The 20,910-nt window shown below is 41.6% G+C and overlaps 1 protein-coding gene across 4 annotated transcripts in view; it reads left to right on the plus strand.

The window, feature by feature from the left end:
* The window catches only part of si:cabz01090165.1 (uncharacterized protein LOC100333421 homolog), a 309,025-nt gene that overhangs the window by 252,622 nt on the left and 35,493 nt on the right, over nt 1-20,910 (plus strand). For 3 of the 4 annotated variants that reach the window (XM_068585049.1, XM_068585050.1, XM_068585048.1), the window contains 5 exons: nt 4,137-4,413; nt 7,322-7,522; nt 9,346-9,512; nt 16,661-16,901; nt 19,791-20,003. In XM_068585049.1, coding sequence (XP_068441150.1) covers nt 4,150-4,413; nt 7,322-7,522; nt 9,346-9,512; nt 16,661-16,901; nt 19,791-20,003 — 1,086 coding nt within the window. In that variant the 5' untranslated portion in view covers nt 4,137-4,149. The remainder of the gene's footprint in view (nt 1-4,136; nt 4,414-7,321; nt 7,523-9,345; nt 9,513-16,660; nt 16,902-19,790; nt 20,004-20,910) is intronic. The other variant, XM_068585051.1, reaches the window with a different exon arrangement.

Here is a 20,910-nt window from a genome sequence, read left to right on the forward strand (position 1 = left end):
CTCACTCCTCTCTCGTGTCTCCTCCTTCACTTCTTAGCCAATCACGCCTCCTCTCATCAAACTCTTCCTTCCTTTTCCACACTTTTTTTGTCCTCCTGTTCTCTGCAAAAAACTCTTATCCCCTCTTTCTATTCTCCTCTTTCCCCGTTGTTTATTGGCTTCTTCATTTCCTTCACCTTTACCCTCCTCCAGCCTAGACTCCATCCTCCTTCACCCCTTCTTCTTTTCTTTCTGCTAATTCTGTCTCGTTTCTCCCGCTCCTTGCTGTTTGTTGTTTATCTCAGCCTGAGATGACATGTCAGCTGAAATAATTAGCTGGCACCTCAACTCTGCGTGATAGTGCTTTTCAGTGCTAGTCCATTGGTGCTGTTGTGCGTTTTGCGTTGCCCTGTGTGTGCGCGTGTGTGACAGGCAGTGTCGACTAGACGCGCCGTCTGTAAGCAGTAAACATCCTCCCATCGGTTGACCCTCTCAACCTGCTCGAGGAGCTCAACTTCCTCTACTGTCGGCGCCACATGAATTCAAAGTTGTTTTTTTATTACCACTCAGCATTGAAGCTGCAAGATGTCAGCTCAAGAGTTGTGCGTTTCTGTAAATGGAGTCGCTACAGCCTGCACAGCATCGACCTGAGCATCCATCCATGCCTCAATTACTGTAACCGCTGGCTTCTGGCACAGGAAGTTGATGTCGTTATTCTCGTGCCATTTACAAATCTCTGATTTGCTATTGGCTATACAGACTTTGGTGAAATTCTCTGACTTTTCCTCAAGCGCCACTCGAAGGTCCCTTTTAATTTATCCAGTGAAATATTTATTGTTCATATCAATTTTCATCTTACACATCTTCAGTTTGAAATATTTGAAATGCATCAGAGTAAAATTTTTCAAACATTTGGATGGATTGTGCAATATTTCAAGATTCAAGATATAAATTCAGCCTCGACATTTCAATGTGCACATGCTAAATGGTCACATTGCAGGACGATAGGCACACTGAATTAAGCACAACTCAACCACCAATCACAATGCTGGGCAGTCTGATGCCTCGATAAATGGATCGCACTCTCTAGTCCCCATTTATTTTTTTGATTAGTCCTTCAACACACGTCTACTGTCTACTAATTCCTCTTCTGGAATTTTTCCCACACTTTTGCTTTGGCAAAAGCCACAGCTGCTGCACACAAGTCCCACCAGAAACCTCGTCTGTAGTTTCCAGGGACCCCTGTGCCAGCTAAGCCCCAAAAGTCATTTTCTTCAACTTGACGGCCTTCTTTCTCACAACCAGCGGGTCCTGATGTTTCCACCGTGACAGGCACAGATCACCCTATAATCAACAACTCCTTGCATCTGCTTTCACAATGGAGGCTTTGACCATGGCCCACTAGGGTTCCCTGTCCCTAGCCTCCTCAGGGATGCACAAAAAATATAAATTGTAATTGGGAATTGAAGATCAGCCTGAGCCAGCCCTCACTACAAGTTTGGGTTGACCAAATCTGTCTGGCAGCCTCCATCTGATGATACAACCACAAAGATGAACAACAAAGCACCACTTGGGTTTGGATCAGCCAGGCCCACCCCCTCCAGATTTCTCCATTGATGGCTATGAGAGTGCTAGAGGGCTGAAGGGAAATAGCTGAAAAGAGTTTGAGTGAAGACGGACGGATGATGGGAGGAAAGGAGCTGTGGAATTGAAATGAGAGACGCTTTAGGTTGGCAGGCGAGGAGGAGAGGGACGAGCTCCTTCGCATTTCCCTACCGTTGATCTGACCTGACTAATCAAATGAAGTCTGTTCCCAGAGCAGTGAACCATTATCTCCCTGCACCTGAATACCACACAATAAATTAAAGAATTATAGAAAGGCATTTATATGATTGCAAACCAATAAATCTGTGGTGGCGATGATCACACCAACAGTGTTCGTTCAATATATCGACGGTGATCAATCAAGAGCCAGGGAACAATTAGACATCATAATGCAAAAACCCAACAGCTGGATTAATTATTGACTTGCAGCCAGCAACAACTGAATCAATGGATAAATCATAAAATAGTTCATGTTTCAAAAGTACAATTGATTATTCATGTACTTAATGTACCAATGTACCAATGTACCAATGCACCAATGTACCAACACACCGATGTACTAATGCACCAATGCATCAATGCACCAATCATGCAGGCCAAATCTAAAAATAATTTAATTTACTCAACAATAAACCTAAATGAATATTACATTAAGTACTATTCATGAATATTACATTAAGTAATATTCATTTATGTTTATTCTTAAGTAAATTAAATATTTGTTATATTTAAAGATTTAGCTTGCATTAAGTACATGAATACTCTATTGTACTTTTAAAACATTGTATTGTGCACTTTCTGAACTTGACTTTGAGCTTTTGCTTTGAGCTTCCTTGGAAGAAACTCACAGTGAATGTCTCAGGCAGAGATCAAACCCACTGACAAAAAACTAGAATAATAGTTAAAAGGAAACTGGTGAAAAATTAATTAGCTCAGCATTATCCGCATGGGTACTAGTCGACTAAACTAAAGTGTAAGAAACGGTATTTCTTTGAGTTGCCCCTCAGCGAAACGCTCTCACAATGGATTTAAGTCCACTCTGGTAATCGGTGATGTAGTGTAAATGTCTATGGCTTTTATTGTGAAAAGTAAGAACGGTTCAGAATATATATGAAGCCTCTGTGTTATTATTCATTACCTTCATAACTCATAACCCCGGCTACAAAACTAAGCATTTCCCTCTTTTGTGAACATGATTTCTGCCTGAGTCACGTCGCACCGATTTTCAATGGCAATCGTGGTTGTTTGACGACGAAGACAACAACTCCCATGATCCTTCGCTTCTTCAAGACGTCATTGTTTTGCTCGAGATTGCCAAGACTTGGTCGGGAGTTTGGATAAGTGTGCTTGTTTAACCTCACAGGGAGAACCACTAAAATGTCTTCGACACGGGACTCAAAGTAGTCATTGAGAACATTTATGAATTACCCGCTGGTCCTCCCATCCCCATCATATACATTCCTCAATTACCCATTGACATTTGAGTGTTGGGTTTTGAATCCTCCCGATCATTTCCACCGACTGGATCTCATTCCATTCCATCTCTCCCATTGCTTCCTCACATTAAGCCCGTGCCCTGCACTCAACCCCCGTCGTGAGGACGTGCGCACACTTCCTGTTCTGTATTCCACTCTGCAGGTTGAGGCGCAGTTTGAATATTTCAATACCGTGAATAAAAGAGCGCGTTTATTTTCCCTTAGCTGCTATTTGCAATCGACCTTCCTCCAGTCACTCAGAATCTAACTCAAGGGACCTTTTTAGAGAGTGTGTACATGTTGTGAGTGCGTTAGTGCATGAATGTGTGTGTTTGTTGGCGTGCATTCTTTTGGCATATGGGACTCCTGCTTGCGTGTGTTTTAGTTTTCTCCTCATGTGAATTTATTCAACGGTCTGCTGAGCCGCACGTACAAACTAAATGGATAGAAATCAATATCAATGTAAATGTATTCCTTTGTCGCCCGGGCTGGCAAAAGTTTTGTCTTATTTTTATGCACATAAACATCAATGAGATTTATGAAGTGAGGCAGATAACCATGCTGAGGATAATTTGTGTTCTTTACTTTGACTGCTAATGTTGTAATTATGAGTGCAGTGAGCTTAATTGATCATGTAAGTAGCCTTGTGTTTACTTTCACTTTCACAGGACATCTTACTCAGCAGGAAAGAAAAAAAACACACCAACTGCTGCACCAACAAACCTCTCTCATGGAGGATTTATGATATATAATACTTTTTATCTGGACATTTTGGGCTGCTCGCGTCTGCAAAGCATTAAAGGAAAGCACAAAAAGTGTATTAAAAAAAGCACAGAAAATGTCCAGATATAACTAACTTCACATTTACTGCAGCCGTTAACTCACATGCTGTGTCGCTGCTTGTAATTATTTTCATTTATAGTGTCATACAGCAGTGTGATGCGTATCTTTGATTTGGGGCGCTGCTCTGTATTGTCTGATCTAAAAGTCATTTTCGGTCCCCTGCGGGAGTTGAACACCCAGTTTGAGAGCGACATGAACTGACGTCTGCTGTCGCTTTCTCTCTCGGTGTTACAGCAGGGGAGCAGCCATGGACGTCGCCTCCTCCTCGCTGGTCCGCCCGCTCCTTCTCCTCCTCTTTGTCCTCCTGTCCTCCCTCCCCTCTGGCTCCTCCATGCTGTGTCCGAAGCGGTGCACCTGCCAGAACCTGCTGCCCTCCTACACCGTGCTGTGTGCCAAGACAGGCCTCCTCTTCGTCCCACCCAACATCGACCGCCAGACGGCAGAGCTTCGGCTGATGGACAACTTCATCACAACGCTGAGGCACCGCGATTTCGCCAACATGTCCAGCCTGGTCAGAGCTCGCCTCTCTAAAACGCCTTTGCAATTTACTTTGATCTTGCAGGAGCCCCTTCGTTTGATGTGATCCAGCTGCGCTCTTGTTATCAGGGAGCTACTGTAGTCAACAAGCACTTAAAATAAACTGTCTTTAAGTGACATGATTTATGTAAAAGCTAAATGATGTGACTGATGTTCTTAACTGTGATTATGGGTACTTAACTGAGCTGCTTAGAGAATTCAGGCTCTAACGTAAGTGACTCACAGACATCACCGTCAATTACACCAAATGTACCTTGAGCCAGTCATATAAAATAATTAGGGCTGGGCAAGTTAACACGTTAATATCGCTTTAACTTTTCAATCGATTACCGGTGTTAATTTTTTGATCATGCGTTAACTGCATTTTTTTTTTTTGCTTTTACTTTGAAGGCGCTTTATGTAGGTGCGCACGTGCTTCCGCAGCCTCACCGACAGGCCGTGTTGACTACTTGCCGACTTGAGTCAGACGTGAAAGCACGTATTGTTTTGTAGTTTCTGTCCTCAACGAGCACCACACGAGTGAGTCGCTCGCCTAACAAAGCGGTCAGTCTACCGGCAGGCTCGCGCTGTAAACTCAGTGTCCAGATTGAACATTAATCGCGCATGCGCAAACCTGACGCTGATACCTGTCAGCTGTCCTTCACATCTCCACCTTATTCAAACAGACGTCAGTGCACTTGTTCAAGTCAACACAGACTGGACTTTTCTCAATGAGTAAGAAAAACTGAACTGAACTGGAAAACATGAAAAGCACTTATTGCTTTTGTATAAAGTAAATCAATTACTGGTCTTTAACATCTTTAAGGTAATCAACAAACTGAACATGGACAAAAGAAGGAGTGGCTTACTCCTTACTACTGAACAGTGTCAGTAATCTCGATTAATTGCAGAAAAATCATGCAATAAATCAACTTTGCCCAGTACTAAAAATAATTAAAAGTCAGTCACACATGGCTGCTTTGAACTTGAACCATTGCTTTTGAGCAGTGGTTCTCAACTGGTCTGGCTCCTGGACCCTTAAAGAAAAACTGCAACCCAAATCGAGGAACATTCTCAACTTCTTAAATGTATTTAATGAAAAGATGGTCCAGTTTGAACCTGATATAGTACGACGAGAGAAAATGTATACCAACACAAAAACAAGTTTAATGAAAAACCAAAACACCAGCTTGTGGCGATAATAGAGAGGAAACTGTTCCCTTTTACACTCATTAAGCTTCATTTTAATTCAAAACAAAAAAGTGCATCTTTATATTACAACATATTACTACATAGTAATTTAGACTCTTCAGCCATTTTTAAACAGACTCAACAGCTTTCATGCACAAACATAAAAGTCCAACAACTAGTAGTTTCGAGACTCAAATGACTTAACTTTAAATGAGAATTCCCACTCACTGAATCTATGACAAACACTTTACTAAAAAAGTCACTGTGTACAAAATCAAAATAAATTAAGCAAAAAGGGCAATTCAAAAAGATTTATATATACAAAATGAACGTTTCTTGTGATTACCACATCAGTAACATTATGCTTTACACTAATTCTCCTCACGACGCCTGCGTATTTTTCTGTCATGCAGGCAGTGCCATAAGTTATGTAATTTATATTCAGTCGGCTATTTAATTTAATTGTCGTAAAAACCCTTGAGTCTCTCCCATATCAGGATGGTTTGACCCGAACTGGCACACGCTGCTGAAAACATGGAGGGACAAAACAACTTGCAAAACAAGTTCAAACTAGAGGCGGCACCAAAAAATGACATTCTGCTGACTAAAAAATTCCCTCCAAAATAAAACCAAAGGATGAAAAAAAAAAGTTTCTTTTTTTGTCCAGGCAAAGGCAAAGACCCACTGAAAATATGTTTACGACTCATCAGTGGGTTACAACCCACGAGTTGAGAATTACTGCTTTAGGGAGATACTGAAAGAAAACCATGCGAAAGCATCTTTCATTCCCCTTACCTGGCCCTCCCCCCTGGCATTACTGGAGTCCCCCACTGCCCACAGTGTGAAGCAAATAGCTCAAAGCTCTGTAATGAAAATGAATGTAGGATTGTGCAATCAGTGAATTCTTCTCTGCCTGGCTCAACCAATTAATCCCACTCTAATCATGGAGTGGAGGTAAAAGGGCTTCACCGCGCGCTGCGGCACAAAAAGAAAAAGAAATACCAACATTGCCGATATTCAACCGCCAAATGGTGACGCAGCTGGAGACTCCCTTCAATGTTTGAAAAAATAAGTTGCCTTTCCGGTGTGATCACATCAGCGCAGAGGATGTTTGCTCACACACAGATCAACGTGGGAAATGAGGTTTTAATCACTTGGCGGAGCTTCGTCAACACAGGTTTAGAAATGTGCGGGTGTTGATTGACCTTTTCTCGGGTGTTAATAGAATAAATTTCTGCATTTATGTATTTCGTGTACAGTGGAAGTACAAACTCTGCAGTGTGTTTTCTAATCAAACCAGTATACATTAATGAAGCCGAGACTAATTTAATGACAATTTTGTCTGTAATTCCACATCTCAACTGACCCCCCTGTATTAATTACTGGCATTGTTATTAATGAAGCGTGACAGGGTGGTCGGTGCTGAATGGCCATCCTGTAACCTGACTGTAACCATTCTTAAGCGGAACATCCACACTCTATTATCACGGGGAAGTGGCTCATCTGCCAACCCTGACCTTTGACCTTCCTGGCAGAAAGAGTGTGACTGTAAAACATGGTGTAGTGTGTGACAGATGTGAAACCTGATGCAGACTTAATTTGCCTTATAGAGTATTAAAAAGAAGTGGGAGCCTTCAGTCAGAGATCCAGAATGACAAAATTGTTCTAGTATTTTAGGGGAGATGTCTCACCTGTTTCCTCTGCATATCCAGATCCACCTGACCCTGAGCAGAAACACCATCAGTCAGATCCGGCCATACGCCTTTGCTGACCTCCAGGACCTCCACGCTCTCCATCTGGACGCCAATCGCCTCACCTCCCTAGACGACTCTCACTTCCAGGGCCTGGTGAACCTGCGGCACCTCATCTTGGCCAACAACCAGCTGCACAGCATATCCGAGGGAGCCTTTCAGGTAAAGAGCATGATGCCTGTACGCTGCCCATGAACACAAAAAATTCTGGATGCCGTGTTTAGCTCTCTGACTGCAAATATATACTCCACAGACACTTCCGCTAAAACTAGCACTAATACTACACAGCTGTCACTGCAACGACAACCCGGTCTCACTCCAGTGACGGTTGGTCAGTGCCCTATGGCGCCTCATATTGATGCACCAGGCTTTCAACTAACTCCAATGTAAGACCTCCTGCGTCAATATTGAGTGATAAATAAAGAGTGAGATAGTCGTTAGAGGAAGGGAGTGGCGGAACATGGATCAAACAAACACCAGGGAGACCGTCATTTATGTCCCATGGTGGAAGAGCCGGTCCCTAAAATCGATCCGAGCAGCATGTGTGGGAGTGAATTACAGTATAATACGCCTCTGATGAGGTTAATTGCTGCAGACGCATTTAAGATCCTTCATTGCTTGTTTTGGACTCGCACATTTGGAGTGACGTGTCTTCTTCACTCACACTGAATAACTACCACACAAACAATCATATTTCTGTTTTTTTTTGCCGATCACATTTACAGAATATGAGACTGATTGGCCGGTCAACGGGTCATGAAGACCGTCCGGTTTTGCTCGGCTGCTGATCAATCTACTTTCCCCTTCCTCACTGTTCATTGATGAAGTCAAACAGCTTCAGCAGGAGCTAAGAGTCAATTTGGAACGTTGGACTTAAAGTTTTAGTTGCACGATTAACATCCAAATCTTTCAGTTGACTTTGAATAAAACGGCATCTCTAAATTTAGCTTCAAGTAGTTTTAGTTTCTCATACTTAACCAGACGTCAGCCCTCAGCAAAAGGGGGTAGCAGATTGGAAACATGCACATGGCATGACTCAAACAACACTGATTTTTAAAACTTATTGTGTTGTTTGGACACAAGGATTTAGGCAGAAGAACTTCAGTCCCCAGTGCTCCCTTCACCCAGAAACTGAGCGTCAACATCAGTCACTTTCATTTTGGTGAATTTGTGTCATGAATGTTTTGGGCCATTTAGGACAGACTTTCTGCTCACGGAGCGCTTTGTCCTCATCCTCACAGCTCTTTAAAGTTTCTTTTGACTTTAAGAAATGAGATTCTCTTTGTTCAGAAAGCAATAAAGCACCGATTATTGTAATGAGAGCCGAGGCATTGTGATATTCAGACAGTGTCCCGATTGTGTGAATTATGAGAGCAATTACAGCCACGACAACAACACTTGGGCTGATCAACAGGCTGTAATCGTTCTCCTCCAACCCCCCTCCTTCTCTCTCTATTTCCCTCTTTGTATTTTTGCTCATTGTTATGTGTGCTGACTTGACGGTGCACTGATTGTGAGAATTCTATGGAGGCAATTAGAGAAAACAACATGTTTTGAGTGCACAACATTGACCGGGGTAATTGATCTCCATTTGTGTGGTTCCATGATTCTCCTTCTGTCCTATTTCTCTTTATTTATTTAACTTTATTCCTTAACCGCTTTGTTCACTCACTCTTCTCATATCCTTTTATTTAATTCTAAACCCTGCCTACTCGTCTTTCACATTTCTCTGTTGTCTTCTACTCAAATCCTTCTTTCTTGTCTTCACCTTTTTCTTTCTTCTGTTCTTTCTATTTGCCCACATTCTTCCCTCTCTTCCTTCATGCTTCTCTCTTCCGTGTTTGATAGGAAAACGTTAAGAATGTCCATGTTTCTCAAAAGTGATTCAATGATGCTGTCCGCAATTAAAGTTGACGACAATGTTGCAAAAAAGCATCAAAAGTCTGAATGATTAATTATGTTCCCCACTTTCTCGCCCATTGCAGGACTTCCTGGAGACTCTGGAGGACTTGGATTTGAGCTACAACAACTTGGTGAACATCCCCTGGGACACCATCGGCCTGCTGGTCAGCGTCAACACTCTCAGCCTCGACCATAACCTCATCGAGAACGTCCCGGAGGGAATCTTCTCCAACCTGCACAAACTAGCCAGGTCAGGATCACGCAAAGACACTTTACTGTAGCGCCAGCCTGTGTGGGTTCAACAGAGTAACGTTAGCTTCCCACTGGGAGGCCAAAGAAAAGTGTTTGTTTGTAGGGTCTTCATGCTTCTTCAGGCCCACAGATCATAGTCCAAGACCAAGTGCCATGGCAGGTAGTGAAAGGCACAAAATGTAATTTATTTGTTTCCTGAATCTTTTTTTCTCTCTATTTTGCTCATGGATGTAAAACATACCAAGTGATGTAGTTTTAAATATCCAAAAGGACCCGTGTTTATTGGTAGGAGTGGAGGTGGACGAGTCCAACAAATGGGGCCGGTGCTTGATAGCACGTTGTGATTTTAGGGTTGTTACATTACATTTAATTTAGCTGACGCCTTTATCCAAAGCGACATATGTTTGCTCTATACACTGTAGACACACAACGGGGAGCACTTCAGGGTTAATTGTCTTGCTCAAAGACACATTGACAAAGACTAGCACAGCCGGGGCTCAAACAACTGATTCAAAGACAAGCATGCTAACCACTGAGCCACGGTCACCGTGTTGTGGTTTTATTGCCGACACCGAAGGTTCATGACAATTTTCGCAAACCAATTTATGTGTTTTTTTTTGTCCAAACCTAATTATAGTTTTTAGCTTAATGTAATCTTGACTAAAAGATCGTCTGCGACACAAAGAATACGAACAATTCATGTCCCTGCCCTCGAACCCAATAGATTGCATTTTGTGACTATTCAGGGAGTGCCGTGAGACCGTGCTGTGCTAAGAGAGACTATGTCATCAGCTGGCAGCAGTAAACATGCAGCGCTATACAGTATAACATACAGCTCTCGCTGATACTGATAGCTCGATGGAGGCTCATAGCCTGCTATAACTTATCGTCTTACAGCACATACACCGTGTGATGCAGTCTCAGCCACTTTCACCACACCATATTTATCAAAAAAGTTCTCATAAATGAATCATTCTCTGATTAAAACAGGGTCTACAGCTTTATATTAATGTCAAATGGATATTTTGGATTTGAAGTGGGGTTGTATGAGTTCTCTATAGTCCAGGTTTTACCTCTAGTTGTTGGTGGTCAGTTTGCAATGTACTGCTGAAGCAGGACCCAACTAACAAAATGCATTTTAGCCACCTAAAGACAAAGAATTAAAGCAGTTGTCTCCAATATAATCCCCCAAATTTGAGTATCAGACTTTACATATGACTTAACATCAGCCCTATTCCTATTCCTATTAGACAGAAGACGAGAGCTTTCGACAAGATACAACTGAGCCGAATCCACAGAGCAAATCCTTCCATGTCAGCGCTCACTTTAATGGAAGGAGAGCCTTTGAGGCTCACTTCACTTTGCAGGCAAACTCCAGTTCAGCAGCTGCTGGCTGCGCGCTCACACAACTGGGAGGCGCCCAGTAAGACCAGGGCTACAGAGCAGCTGGAGGGGGCTCGGCATCTGGCCCGAGGGCACGTCGATGGGAGATGATAACAAATGTTACAGCCTTCACTGACTTCTAGGCAGAATGGGCACGTGATATCAGACGGCTCCTCTGTTGAGCACATATTTGACTTGACAGTAATTGCACAAATCTACACACAAAACACGCAATTCTGGCAAATACATAGGAATTTTTGTTGACACAGACTGCTCAAATTCACGGGTTAGAATGCACTTTGGCTATCGATCCTCAGTCTCATTTCAAACTTTTCCATTGCTTATGTATTAATTCCCTCTCATATCTATTGTATTTTGAGTATTCTCATGAAGGTATATGAAAGTCTGATACACCATAGCAGACTTTGTAAAATACATCACTAAGAGTTAGTATAAGTTTACTGAAAGAGAGTAACGATTAGACAGCAACACGTAATGAATGCTATGTGCTAACGTTGCTAAGCTAACAGAGAGCCATCTATGGTCAGGGCACAAGCTAAAAATGCTTCTACTAGCTGCGGTTAGCAGAAGCTAACGTAACAGTAGTTACAGTCTTACAAACACATAACAGAGATCTAACACTACCAGGTGTACTAAGTTTACTTCAAGAACGTTAACAGGGATCATGACAATATTTTATTATGCACTGTTCAGTCTCATAGTGTCAAGTGTCGTTAGCTCGCCCGCAAAAATCGGTTAGCTAGCACTAATGTGAACACGATAGTTAGTCTTACAAACATATAACAGAGATCTAACACTACTGGCGTACTAAATTCACTAGCTCCGTGTCAGCAGCAGCTCTAGCTGGCTTACAGTTCCCGTTACTACGTAAATATGCTATTGCAAAGTTCAGTAAATACACTTACCCATTTTCCAATGGATCCCCTTTCTCGTCCTCTTTATCGCCAGTATCGTATCCTTCAGGCTGTAAAGCTGCGATGTGCTCTTCAGTATAACTTTGGTTAAGGCTCAGGCTAAACTGCCTGCTTCTCTCCACACTTTCGCTTGCGTCACGTGATGAGGTTGTATTTGCGCACGTTGCGGTTAGAAAATCTTGTTTTATCATATCGCAATATTATCGCAATTGCAATTAATCGTTCAGCCCTCCTGCCAACCTCACAAGGAAAAGCAGCACCTCATGTGGCTCGCCTTTCACAAAGAACAAACACCACCAACACCATTTAACCTTAAGATCTCTCCTGGTCCCCCACAAAGACAGGATTTGAGCCGAGAGGAAGATGCAAAAGCAGTAAGTGGTCAAAGGCCATCGACAAGGCCAGCATGCACGGTTTAACCTGTGACACCTCCCTGAGCAAAGGAGGTCTGAACACCAGTTTGTTTCCTATCCTCCACTTGTTGGTTGATCGCCCCGGCCTGCGCCTTGTGGAGCTCTCCTCATTTGGCATTTTGCGTTTTCACGAGTAAAGCTCGTTCCTTTTACACACGGCTGCACATGTGCTCCGAGTGATTTGCCTCCTGGCACAAATTAACATATGAACCCAAGCAACAGTAATCAATTTCAATTTGCATTCCAATGACCAGCAGTCTAAGAAATGCAAATAGGGGAAACCAGCCATCATGTATTTATTAAAACAGCGCCAATGCGTTGTTTCTGCCCTGGAGACACAAAACTTATGGCCCAACTGGTGTTACTCTGAATGTGCCTGTGTGCACAGGTAAGCGTTTCACTCACTTACTCACTCACACACACACACGCACACATGCACACGCACACACACACACACACACACACACACACACACACACACACACACCACACGGCTGCTGCCCATGAAGTAACATAATTGAAATGTGTAAAGTGCTGCATGCTTGCTGCTCTCATCAGCTATTAACTTCCTGTAAAGTCATCACTGTTGTTGAATATTTCTGGATGGACTTTGGGGGGAAAATAGACTTTTCCGTGTTTGTTGCTGACAACAGTGAATGTTTTAATCGCCCACGTTATGGTATGGCCGGTCATCAGCTCCAATGTTTTGGCCGACAAAAATTACTGTTCAATTCCCAGAGATGGTGCAGTGGCCAAATGACCCCAAACAAATACAGCCGTGGAATATTTACACCCCGTTGAATCTCATTAGTCTGATGCTATTGTGTGTGATTGACTTCTCGTTTTAATGTTATTATATATTTCATCTGTGTGGTGAAGAATTGGCCTCGCTCTATTGGCACCAGTCTGCCTTGTTGGGGACTTTAAGGCCAAATGATCTTGAGAAAACAGCAAAGTTCTTTGATGTCGGCCATTATCAATATAATAAAGGGGATTTTTCACCACCCAATCCTGGACTCATGGGATCACCTTCGTGAGCTGAGGATCAAATACCAATCGAACTAGTTCTGCTATTGCTCGCCTCGCCTCATCATTATTTGTTTAGTTAATCTACATTTGATACGCTGCAACAGACTTTCTCATTATGGTGACTCAACTCTCAGCAAAAAAAAAGTGCATTAAAAAAGAGCCATCACTGAATATTAGGAAGGTTATTTCTAAAAGGATGATTCTATTTGTGATGTTTGTGGTGATGAACTAATAAGGCTGTCCATGTCTGACAGCAGGAAGAGACTTCCATAATACCGCAATCTGTTCAGTGTGGAACGAGTTTGAATGTTACTTTTTGTCACAGTAAGTGTTTACAGGGATGATTCAGACCCAAATGGGATGTTTGCATGCTTTAAACCACTCAGTCACTCACATTCCCCCGTTACGCATGTGAATAGAGCTGTAAAAAGGAGCTGTTAGTTAAAAAAAGATGTTTCAATGAAAAGTAAAGAGTTATATAATTGATCTACTTTTATATGGCTCAAATTCAAAACTATTACTTCAGTTGCAGCCAGCAGGAGATGGACTTAGAGATTGTTCTTTTCAGAAGGTTTTTAGATGTTTTCTTAAAAAGAAGAAAAAAAGTCAAGCTTAGTTTCAGATTCATACACATTCAGTAGATTCTCGTGATTCCTTCCACTCTGATCTAAAGCCCCTTCCAGAACAAAGCCCACTAACACCTGGCTTTTGCCTTCAGTGGAAAAGGTTTCAATTGGTATTCATTGACTCATGACTCTGCACTAGTCAACAGTCAAGTATATCATGTGTATTATAATCTGCATTCATCCACCATGTGTAAAATCCGTGCAACATGTAAACTAGTTCAAGGTTTCTACTTCTACTTTCCAGAAGAAATACTGAGGACATGACCTTATTGTCCTCAACGGGAGCTTGAGCTCTTTGACTGATTAGCAGGCAGGCTGGTCCATATGGCCACTTTCTTTTTAGGTCACAGTCTTATTTATAGAATACCTAAATCAAGCCTGAAGTCTTAATCTCCAAATCGCTTTTCAAATCTTCTAATATCTGTAAATGTTCATGTTTTTATTGAACATTTACAGTATGTGTGTAATCTTCCTGCCAAAAGGTTCGTTTTGGCAGGAGTTGTGGGAACATCTCATCACCGCCAATGCTTTTCAACATGACAAATATATTAATAACCTACCTTAAGAAAGTGCTGGTTTGTTGTCCTCTAACGCTACATTTTGTTGCTTTAAATAGTTGAGAGTTAAATCCAAGGGCGTAGGTTTGGTCTCAGCATTAGTAGGGGCCGCTGCCATATAACAAAAACTTAGTTGATATTATGTTGAACAGGCCAACTTTATTAAAATACATTAACATTTGTGTAACCTGGAACTGATTTAAACATAACAGTAATACAACCTTAGTTTAAATACAAAACAGTATTCTGCACCAAATAAATACTAAAAATAAATAGTTCAATAAATGAGTTAAAAAATGCCAAAATGCTAAAATGCCAATATACAGTAACAGTATATATATATATATATATATATATATATATATATATATATATATATATATATATATATATATATATATATATATAACCTTCCCAGTTACAAAGTGAAAAAATTAATTAAAAGATGTCAAATAAATCTATTCTGCAGCACTGAATAGGCTACACATAAAGTGTTTTCCTTCTTTATATAATTATTAGCTAGTTGTATTTTCTTTTGATGTCTTATTTAAATACACCAAAAAGATACCTCCGTCTACCATTCACAGAAATTAACTCTTGTCCTTCATCTTTAAGATCAATCTTGTCCAGATCAAACATAACTTTTTGAGCTGAATTTGCTGTACTTGATGAATTTAGGATCAGGCTGGTGTGGTTCACTCCTCATGTCAGGACTCTGCTACACTGACTACCTTGACGGTCACTGTGGCTCAAACTGACTGTTCCCTAAAGAGCAAAGAAAATGTAGCCTAGTCTGAACATGCATGTTTTAACATATTAATAATGCACTTAAAACAGGTAGACAATGGTTACACTGCCAGCACTACATCTGCACGGGAGTTTCCTGAATGCATTTCAAAATAATGCATTAATGAATAAATGTAGACCTTGTGAGTAGTATATGTATTCATTTTGAAAGCAATTTAGAACATTTAGGTAATAGGTTCAGATTTTCTGGCACAGCCTTGTTTTCTATTCAACATCACATAATTCACAATCCAAAAGTGCTGGTATAGCACCTGTAAATATGTTGTTTCATATGTTTTACTGATTTAAAATGACTGTCCATTTCTAATAATTTACTTTAAATGTGTGTTAAAGTTAATTCACATGTTGTTATTTCAATGTTTGAGAACACTGATGACCTGTACACATACTGACTGAAGGGAAGACTGTATTGTGCTCACCCTATAGAAAAGAGCACTTTCTCTCTTTACAAATTAAAGCAGGAAGACGTGCAGTATGCAGGCTGGAGACCAAAACGTGTGTTTGTTTTCAACCTGTGACTTGTTTTAATAAAAGTTGCAAACATAAGAAGGACGTGTTTGTGGACAGTTTGTTTTAAGGGTGCAGCACTGACATAAGGTCACATTCCCCAAATGTCCTTCAATTGCATTGCTAATGCAAGATAATTCTTAACAAAATGCCAGTAGGATCTCATCTGAAGCCCTGCTGGTCCAGCTGGTTCAACCTGCACTGCATATTTTTCACTGGATTTCTGAGTTTCCTGAATGCATTTCAAAATAATGCAGGTTTGCACTGTGTGAGTAGTTAGCCTATTACTAACGTTAGCTAACAACAACCTGGCTTCTTGATAGCTACTTACGTGGTGAAAAAAACGTCAGATATCTCTTTTCTTTTTTGGTGGCATTTTCTTATCTACAAAGCACAAAAGGATCAACAATATCAATGCTGACACCAAACAAAATACGAATATGAGGCTTTATTATTTCCTGACGTATTTTAATCGCGTGTCAGACTACTGTCAGCTCTCATTCTGCATTTATGACGCATGTAACTTAATGTTTCTGACTTGCCACTTTCTTACTCGCATTGGAAAACATGGACATGGATTAACATAGGATTATACTAGGAGTGAAAAATCTGTTTCTAAGTATACTATTGCAGATGAGTATGTAAATATTTTCTCAAAACTTTGGTTGTGACTAGTCCCTATGGACCCTATGCAAACCTAAGCCCTTGGTTAAACCTATAAAGTATATTCAAAACGGATCAAACAGTTACTCCAATTGATTAAGCAGATTTGAAATCCTGTAGTTCCACTGAATCCAGCATGCTGGCAAGCAATCGAGTCCATTTCACGTCTCAAATGAAGTGAGCGTTCTCGACTGATCCCTCCCGGTGTCTCTGTCTCCATTACCAGACTGGACATGACGTCCAACAAGCTGAAGAAGATTCCTCCAGACCCGCTGTTCCTGCGGATCCCAGTGTATGCCAAGATGAAGGGCTCCCCTCTCACGGCGCTGGTGTTGAGTTTCGGCGGGAACCCGCTGCACTGTAACTGCGAGCTGGTCTGGCTCCGCAGACTGACCAGAGAAGACGACCTTGAGACCTGCGCTTCCCCCAAAGACCTGGCTGGGAAATACTTCTGGACGATTAGAGAGGTTGGTGGAAGTAAACAATTCTGAACTAGTGGAGATGTCTGAGGTCATGACATCATCAGCTCAACTCTTATAAAGCATCTGTGTTATTCTGAGCACTGATTTAGAACATTAATGAAAGTATTTTCTCTTTTTAGGTTAAGTGGTCCACATACGGATCATAGGAAGTGACAGAGATCATTGGGATGTGCACACTGCTCAAAGGTCCCACTTTTTAGAGAAGAAGATTCATGATTTAGCGGAATAATAGGTCAGGGGTCTGCTACTTTTTTATGTTAAATGCCATGTTGTGTCACTGAAGATGAGCATAGGATTGTTTCCAAATTTGTGTAATTCAACAATTTCCAATGTTCAATTTTCATATTGGAAAGTTTTAAAGTCTACATTTGTTTTTTAAAATATAATCTTTTCCAAAAATTACAACAATGTTTTATCCTACATATTCTGCTTCAATAAATATTTGTTGGCCTTTAGCATTTCAAAAACTAAATTTAGTCTCCATTACTCTCATGCTTGTTTCTCACAAAAGGCGGGTAGCTCCTGTATTAACAGCACCACACAATTACATTATTATTATATTATATTATTATATACCCAGAAGAAAACAAAATATTGTTTTTATAAAATATAATACATAAAGACAATTATTTGATGCTTTATTGGAAAACCTCAGTCGAAGCTTCAAATTTTAGAAAATATTTAGTCCAGCCGTACTTAGAGTTCCAGTAAACGAGAGTTTTTGAAGCCGAGACCTGCTTTGATAGATATTGCTGAGTATGCAAACAGAGGTCATCTAAACTGCCCTCTGGTTGATCTCGTTACCTTTTGTGAGAATAATAACACAAATATTGTATTTCTTGATAACAGGAGCCCCAGGTCATTATTACCTGGCTAATTCTGTCAGCTAAAAAATGTCTGATGAACATGTTGGTCCTAGAAATTGCATTCTGTGTGTTTGGCATCATAATCCACGGCACCCTGCAGCAAAATGTGTGTTTTCGCCGTCTCAACTTTTAGCCCTCTGTGGCTGCACGACCACCGTCATTCTCAAGGACGCTTGAGCCGAGCAGATGGTGGGTGTCACAGAGGAGTGAACCTTCTCGTGAAAGTGTGGAGTCATGGAGTTTAATATGCAAAAATGCATCAGAATCATGACATTGCATTATGTATTAATCCACAATATCACTATAGAGTAAAAAGACATAGTGGGGGAAAATGAGAGGCAAATAGCCAAGATCTGGTAAAGATGACAGAGTGGCGGGTAGCAGTAAGCAACATCATGCAAAAAAAGAAAAATATGCAAAACAACCAAAGTCAATAAGACACTTTTTAGAGGCACATAAATAGAAGAAGAAAATCACAGGACCAAAGGGGTGAAAAGACAGTGTCAGACAGTGGCATTGTCATTATTATATGAACGCACATGTATACAGTGTGTGCCACCTGAAGGAACAGCCACATCAGAGGAGTAGCGTTTGAATATTGCTGACAATCCATTTTCTCCCACTTTATGAAAACCAATAGCATCACAGAAAAGCTCAGAGAGCACCAAGCCAAACCAGTGCAAGCCCCTCGGCGGCTTGAGATGGAGAACAAGCCGCCGAGGGGCTTGTTCTCCATCTCCTCGGAAGCCTTTCCATACGGTTGCAGAGCTATACTGATATTTGGAGAGATAACCAAAAGAAAAAGAATGTGACCTTAAAAAGGAGGATGTAGGGGGTGGCACCTCACCGACCTCTCTTCAGTAATAAGTGGAGGTGCACCGTGAAATAAAGATGGGATTAATTGGCATCATCTCGAGAGGTTGCCGCACAGACCATCGCCTCACCTCGATTAATAGTCACAGGCCTCCCTCCGAGAGGTGCTGCAGGATCACTGTAAGAAGATCATTCTTGTAGAGAGGTCGATCCCCGTGTCACAACAAGAGTCTGGGCATATTAACGCTGGGAAAGTTAATGGCCTCTTTCCCGTTACAAGGACAAGTGGGCCTCCACTGTATCCGTCACGCAGTCAGACATTAGCCATCGGCCACCAAGGGAACTCCTGCTTGGCCCGCCATCTGCACCGCTTCCTCTCCGACAGGAAACTCAACAATCCGACCGGTTAAGTCCTCGTAAAATTGAAAGGAGAGTTGACTGTGGTTGGCATTTGAGGGGTTAACAGATATAAGTCCAGATGAGCACTTCATAGACTCTTTCACATACTTCCACACATTCGCATCAGAGAGCAGACCGGTTCAATCACAGCCCTTTTTACTCTGAGCTTCACAGGAGCAATTGAGGGTGAGAATGTAATACAAGACTGAAAGGAACTGGTGCTGTATTTGAAGCTACAGCCCTGCGGTCATCAGGTCAGCAATCTTCTCTGCTGGTTACAAGACCCAAGGAGGACCCAGAAAAAAGGGTTTTGAAGATGCACTGAGTGGTAGGAATGATGAGTAAGCCCCGGTAAGCCTTGGCAGGCCCTGCATGGCCTCGCGATAATACTCCACCAGGGTTTTGGCTGGCTTTATTCTGGCTTAGGTGCCAGTGGGTGGGTTTTAAATATTGCAAAGGCTGAACTCACTTAATCTTCATTTGCACACAACAGAACTCCTTCTGAGAGTCGACTGTTGGAAGAACACGCCGCCGGAAGCCGGTGATGGGCTCTATGCACAGAAAGCTCACTTCTTAACTTCTGACATGTTATATTTTTTTCTGTAAAATCAAAAACTGCAGTAAGAATCTCTGCAAGTGTTTAAATATTCACCCCTCTGGATATTACTGATCCTTTCCTGCAGCTGTTGATAATAGAGTGAGTGGAGTGAACTCTCAATAACAATACGTTCCAAGATCTTTTTTTGAAGCGATTCAAATACGGTGACACGTGTTTTGCTCTGGTGTCCGTCAACAGGAGGAGTTTGTTTGCGAGCCACCGATGATAACTCGCCACACTTCCAAGATGTTCGTGATGGAAGGTCAGGAGGTCAGCCTGCGCTGTAAGTCCATCGGAGATCCTGAGCCGTCCACGCACTGGGTCAGTCCCGAAGGAAAGCTGATCGGCAACACGTCCAGAACCGTCTGCTACGAGAACGGCTCGCTGGACATCCTCAAGGCATCGGTCAAGGTAGAGGCGGGGCTTCATTGATAATGCTTGTGCTGACTATTGCTGTTGGACAATTTATATAATTTGTATTTGGGGCAGCCGTAGCTCAAGGGAAGAGTCGGTTGGGTTTTACCTACTGGGTTCTGAGGCTCCACTGGAGCTTCAGGGGAACCTGCTGCTCCTCATGCTGAGGACGGTTTAAATTCAGAGCTCAGATTCCATGAATGTGAGTGCATGACTAGAGGATTGACTTTGAAAGTTGAAGTTTCATTGTATAGATTCAAATACCCAAAACTATTAATCTAAGGATTTAGTGTCTCAAGTTTTAGACATTCATAGAAATAATTAAATTAAAAATAAATTTGCTGAAGTGTGTTTTTTGAGAGATTAGAAATACACTGTTTGTTATCTATGAAGCATGTTTTTTACAAATATATTAATTAGGCATTTTGTTTTTTAGCACGTCAAGACCCAATCTCCCTGTCAATCTGTCAATAATCCTCTCTGAAAGGTGCTCAAATAGTACAAATAAGAATGAAATGTACATAAGTAAAGCAAACTTAGTGAAATGGATTTAAGAGACGTATTACATATCAAGTAGTTTGTTCAGTAAGTTCACAAAGCTGGGATCCAAAAGGACAACCCACTCCTTCCTTGGTCCATGTTCAGTCTGTTGCTTACCTTAAAGATGTATGTTGAAGACCAGCCATTGATTCACTTTATACAAAAGCAATAAGTGCTTTTCATGTTTTCAGTTCAGTTTTTCTTACTGAGTGAAAAAAGTCCAGGCTGTGTTGTCTTGAACAAGTGCTCTGAAGTCTGGTTGAATGAGGTGGAGATGTGAAAGACAGCTGACAGGTATCAGCGGCGGCTTTGCGCATGCGCGATTAATGTTCAATCCGGGCCCGCGGAGCTTGTATCGCGAGGC

Source organism: Clinocottus analis, unplaced genomic scaffold (genome assembly GCF_023055335.1).
Source record: "Clinocottus analis isolate CAN_PGR_092001 unplaced genomic scaffold, fCliAna1.0.p SCAF_2, whole genome shotgun sequence".
Classification (NCBI taxonomy): domain Eukaryota; kingdom Metazoa; phylum Chordata; class Actinopteri; order Perciformes; family Cottidae; genus Clinocottus; species Clinocottus analis.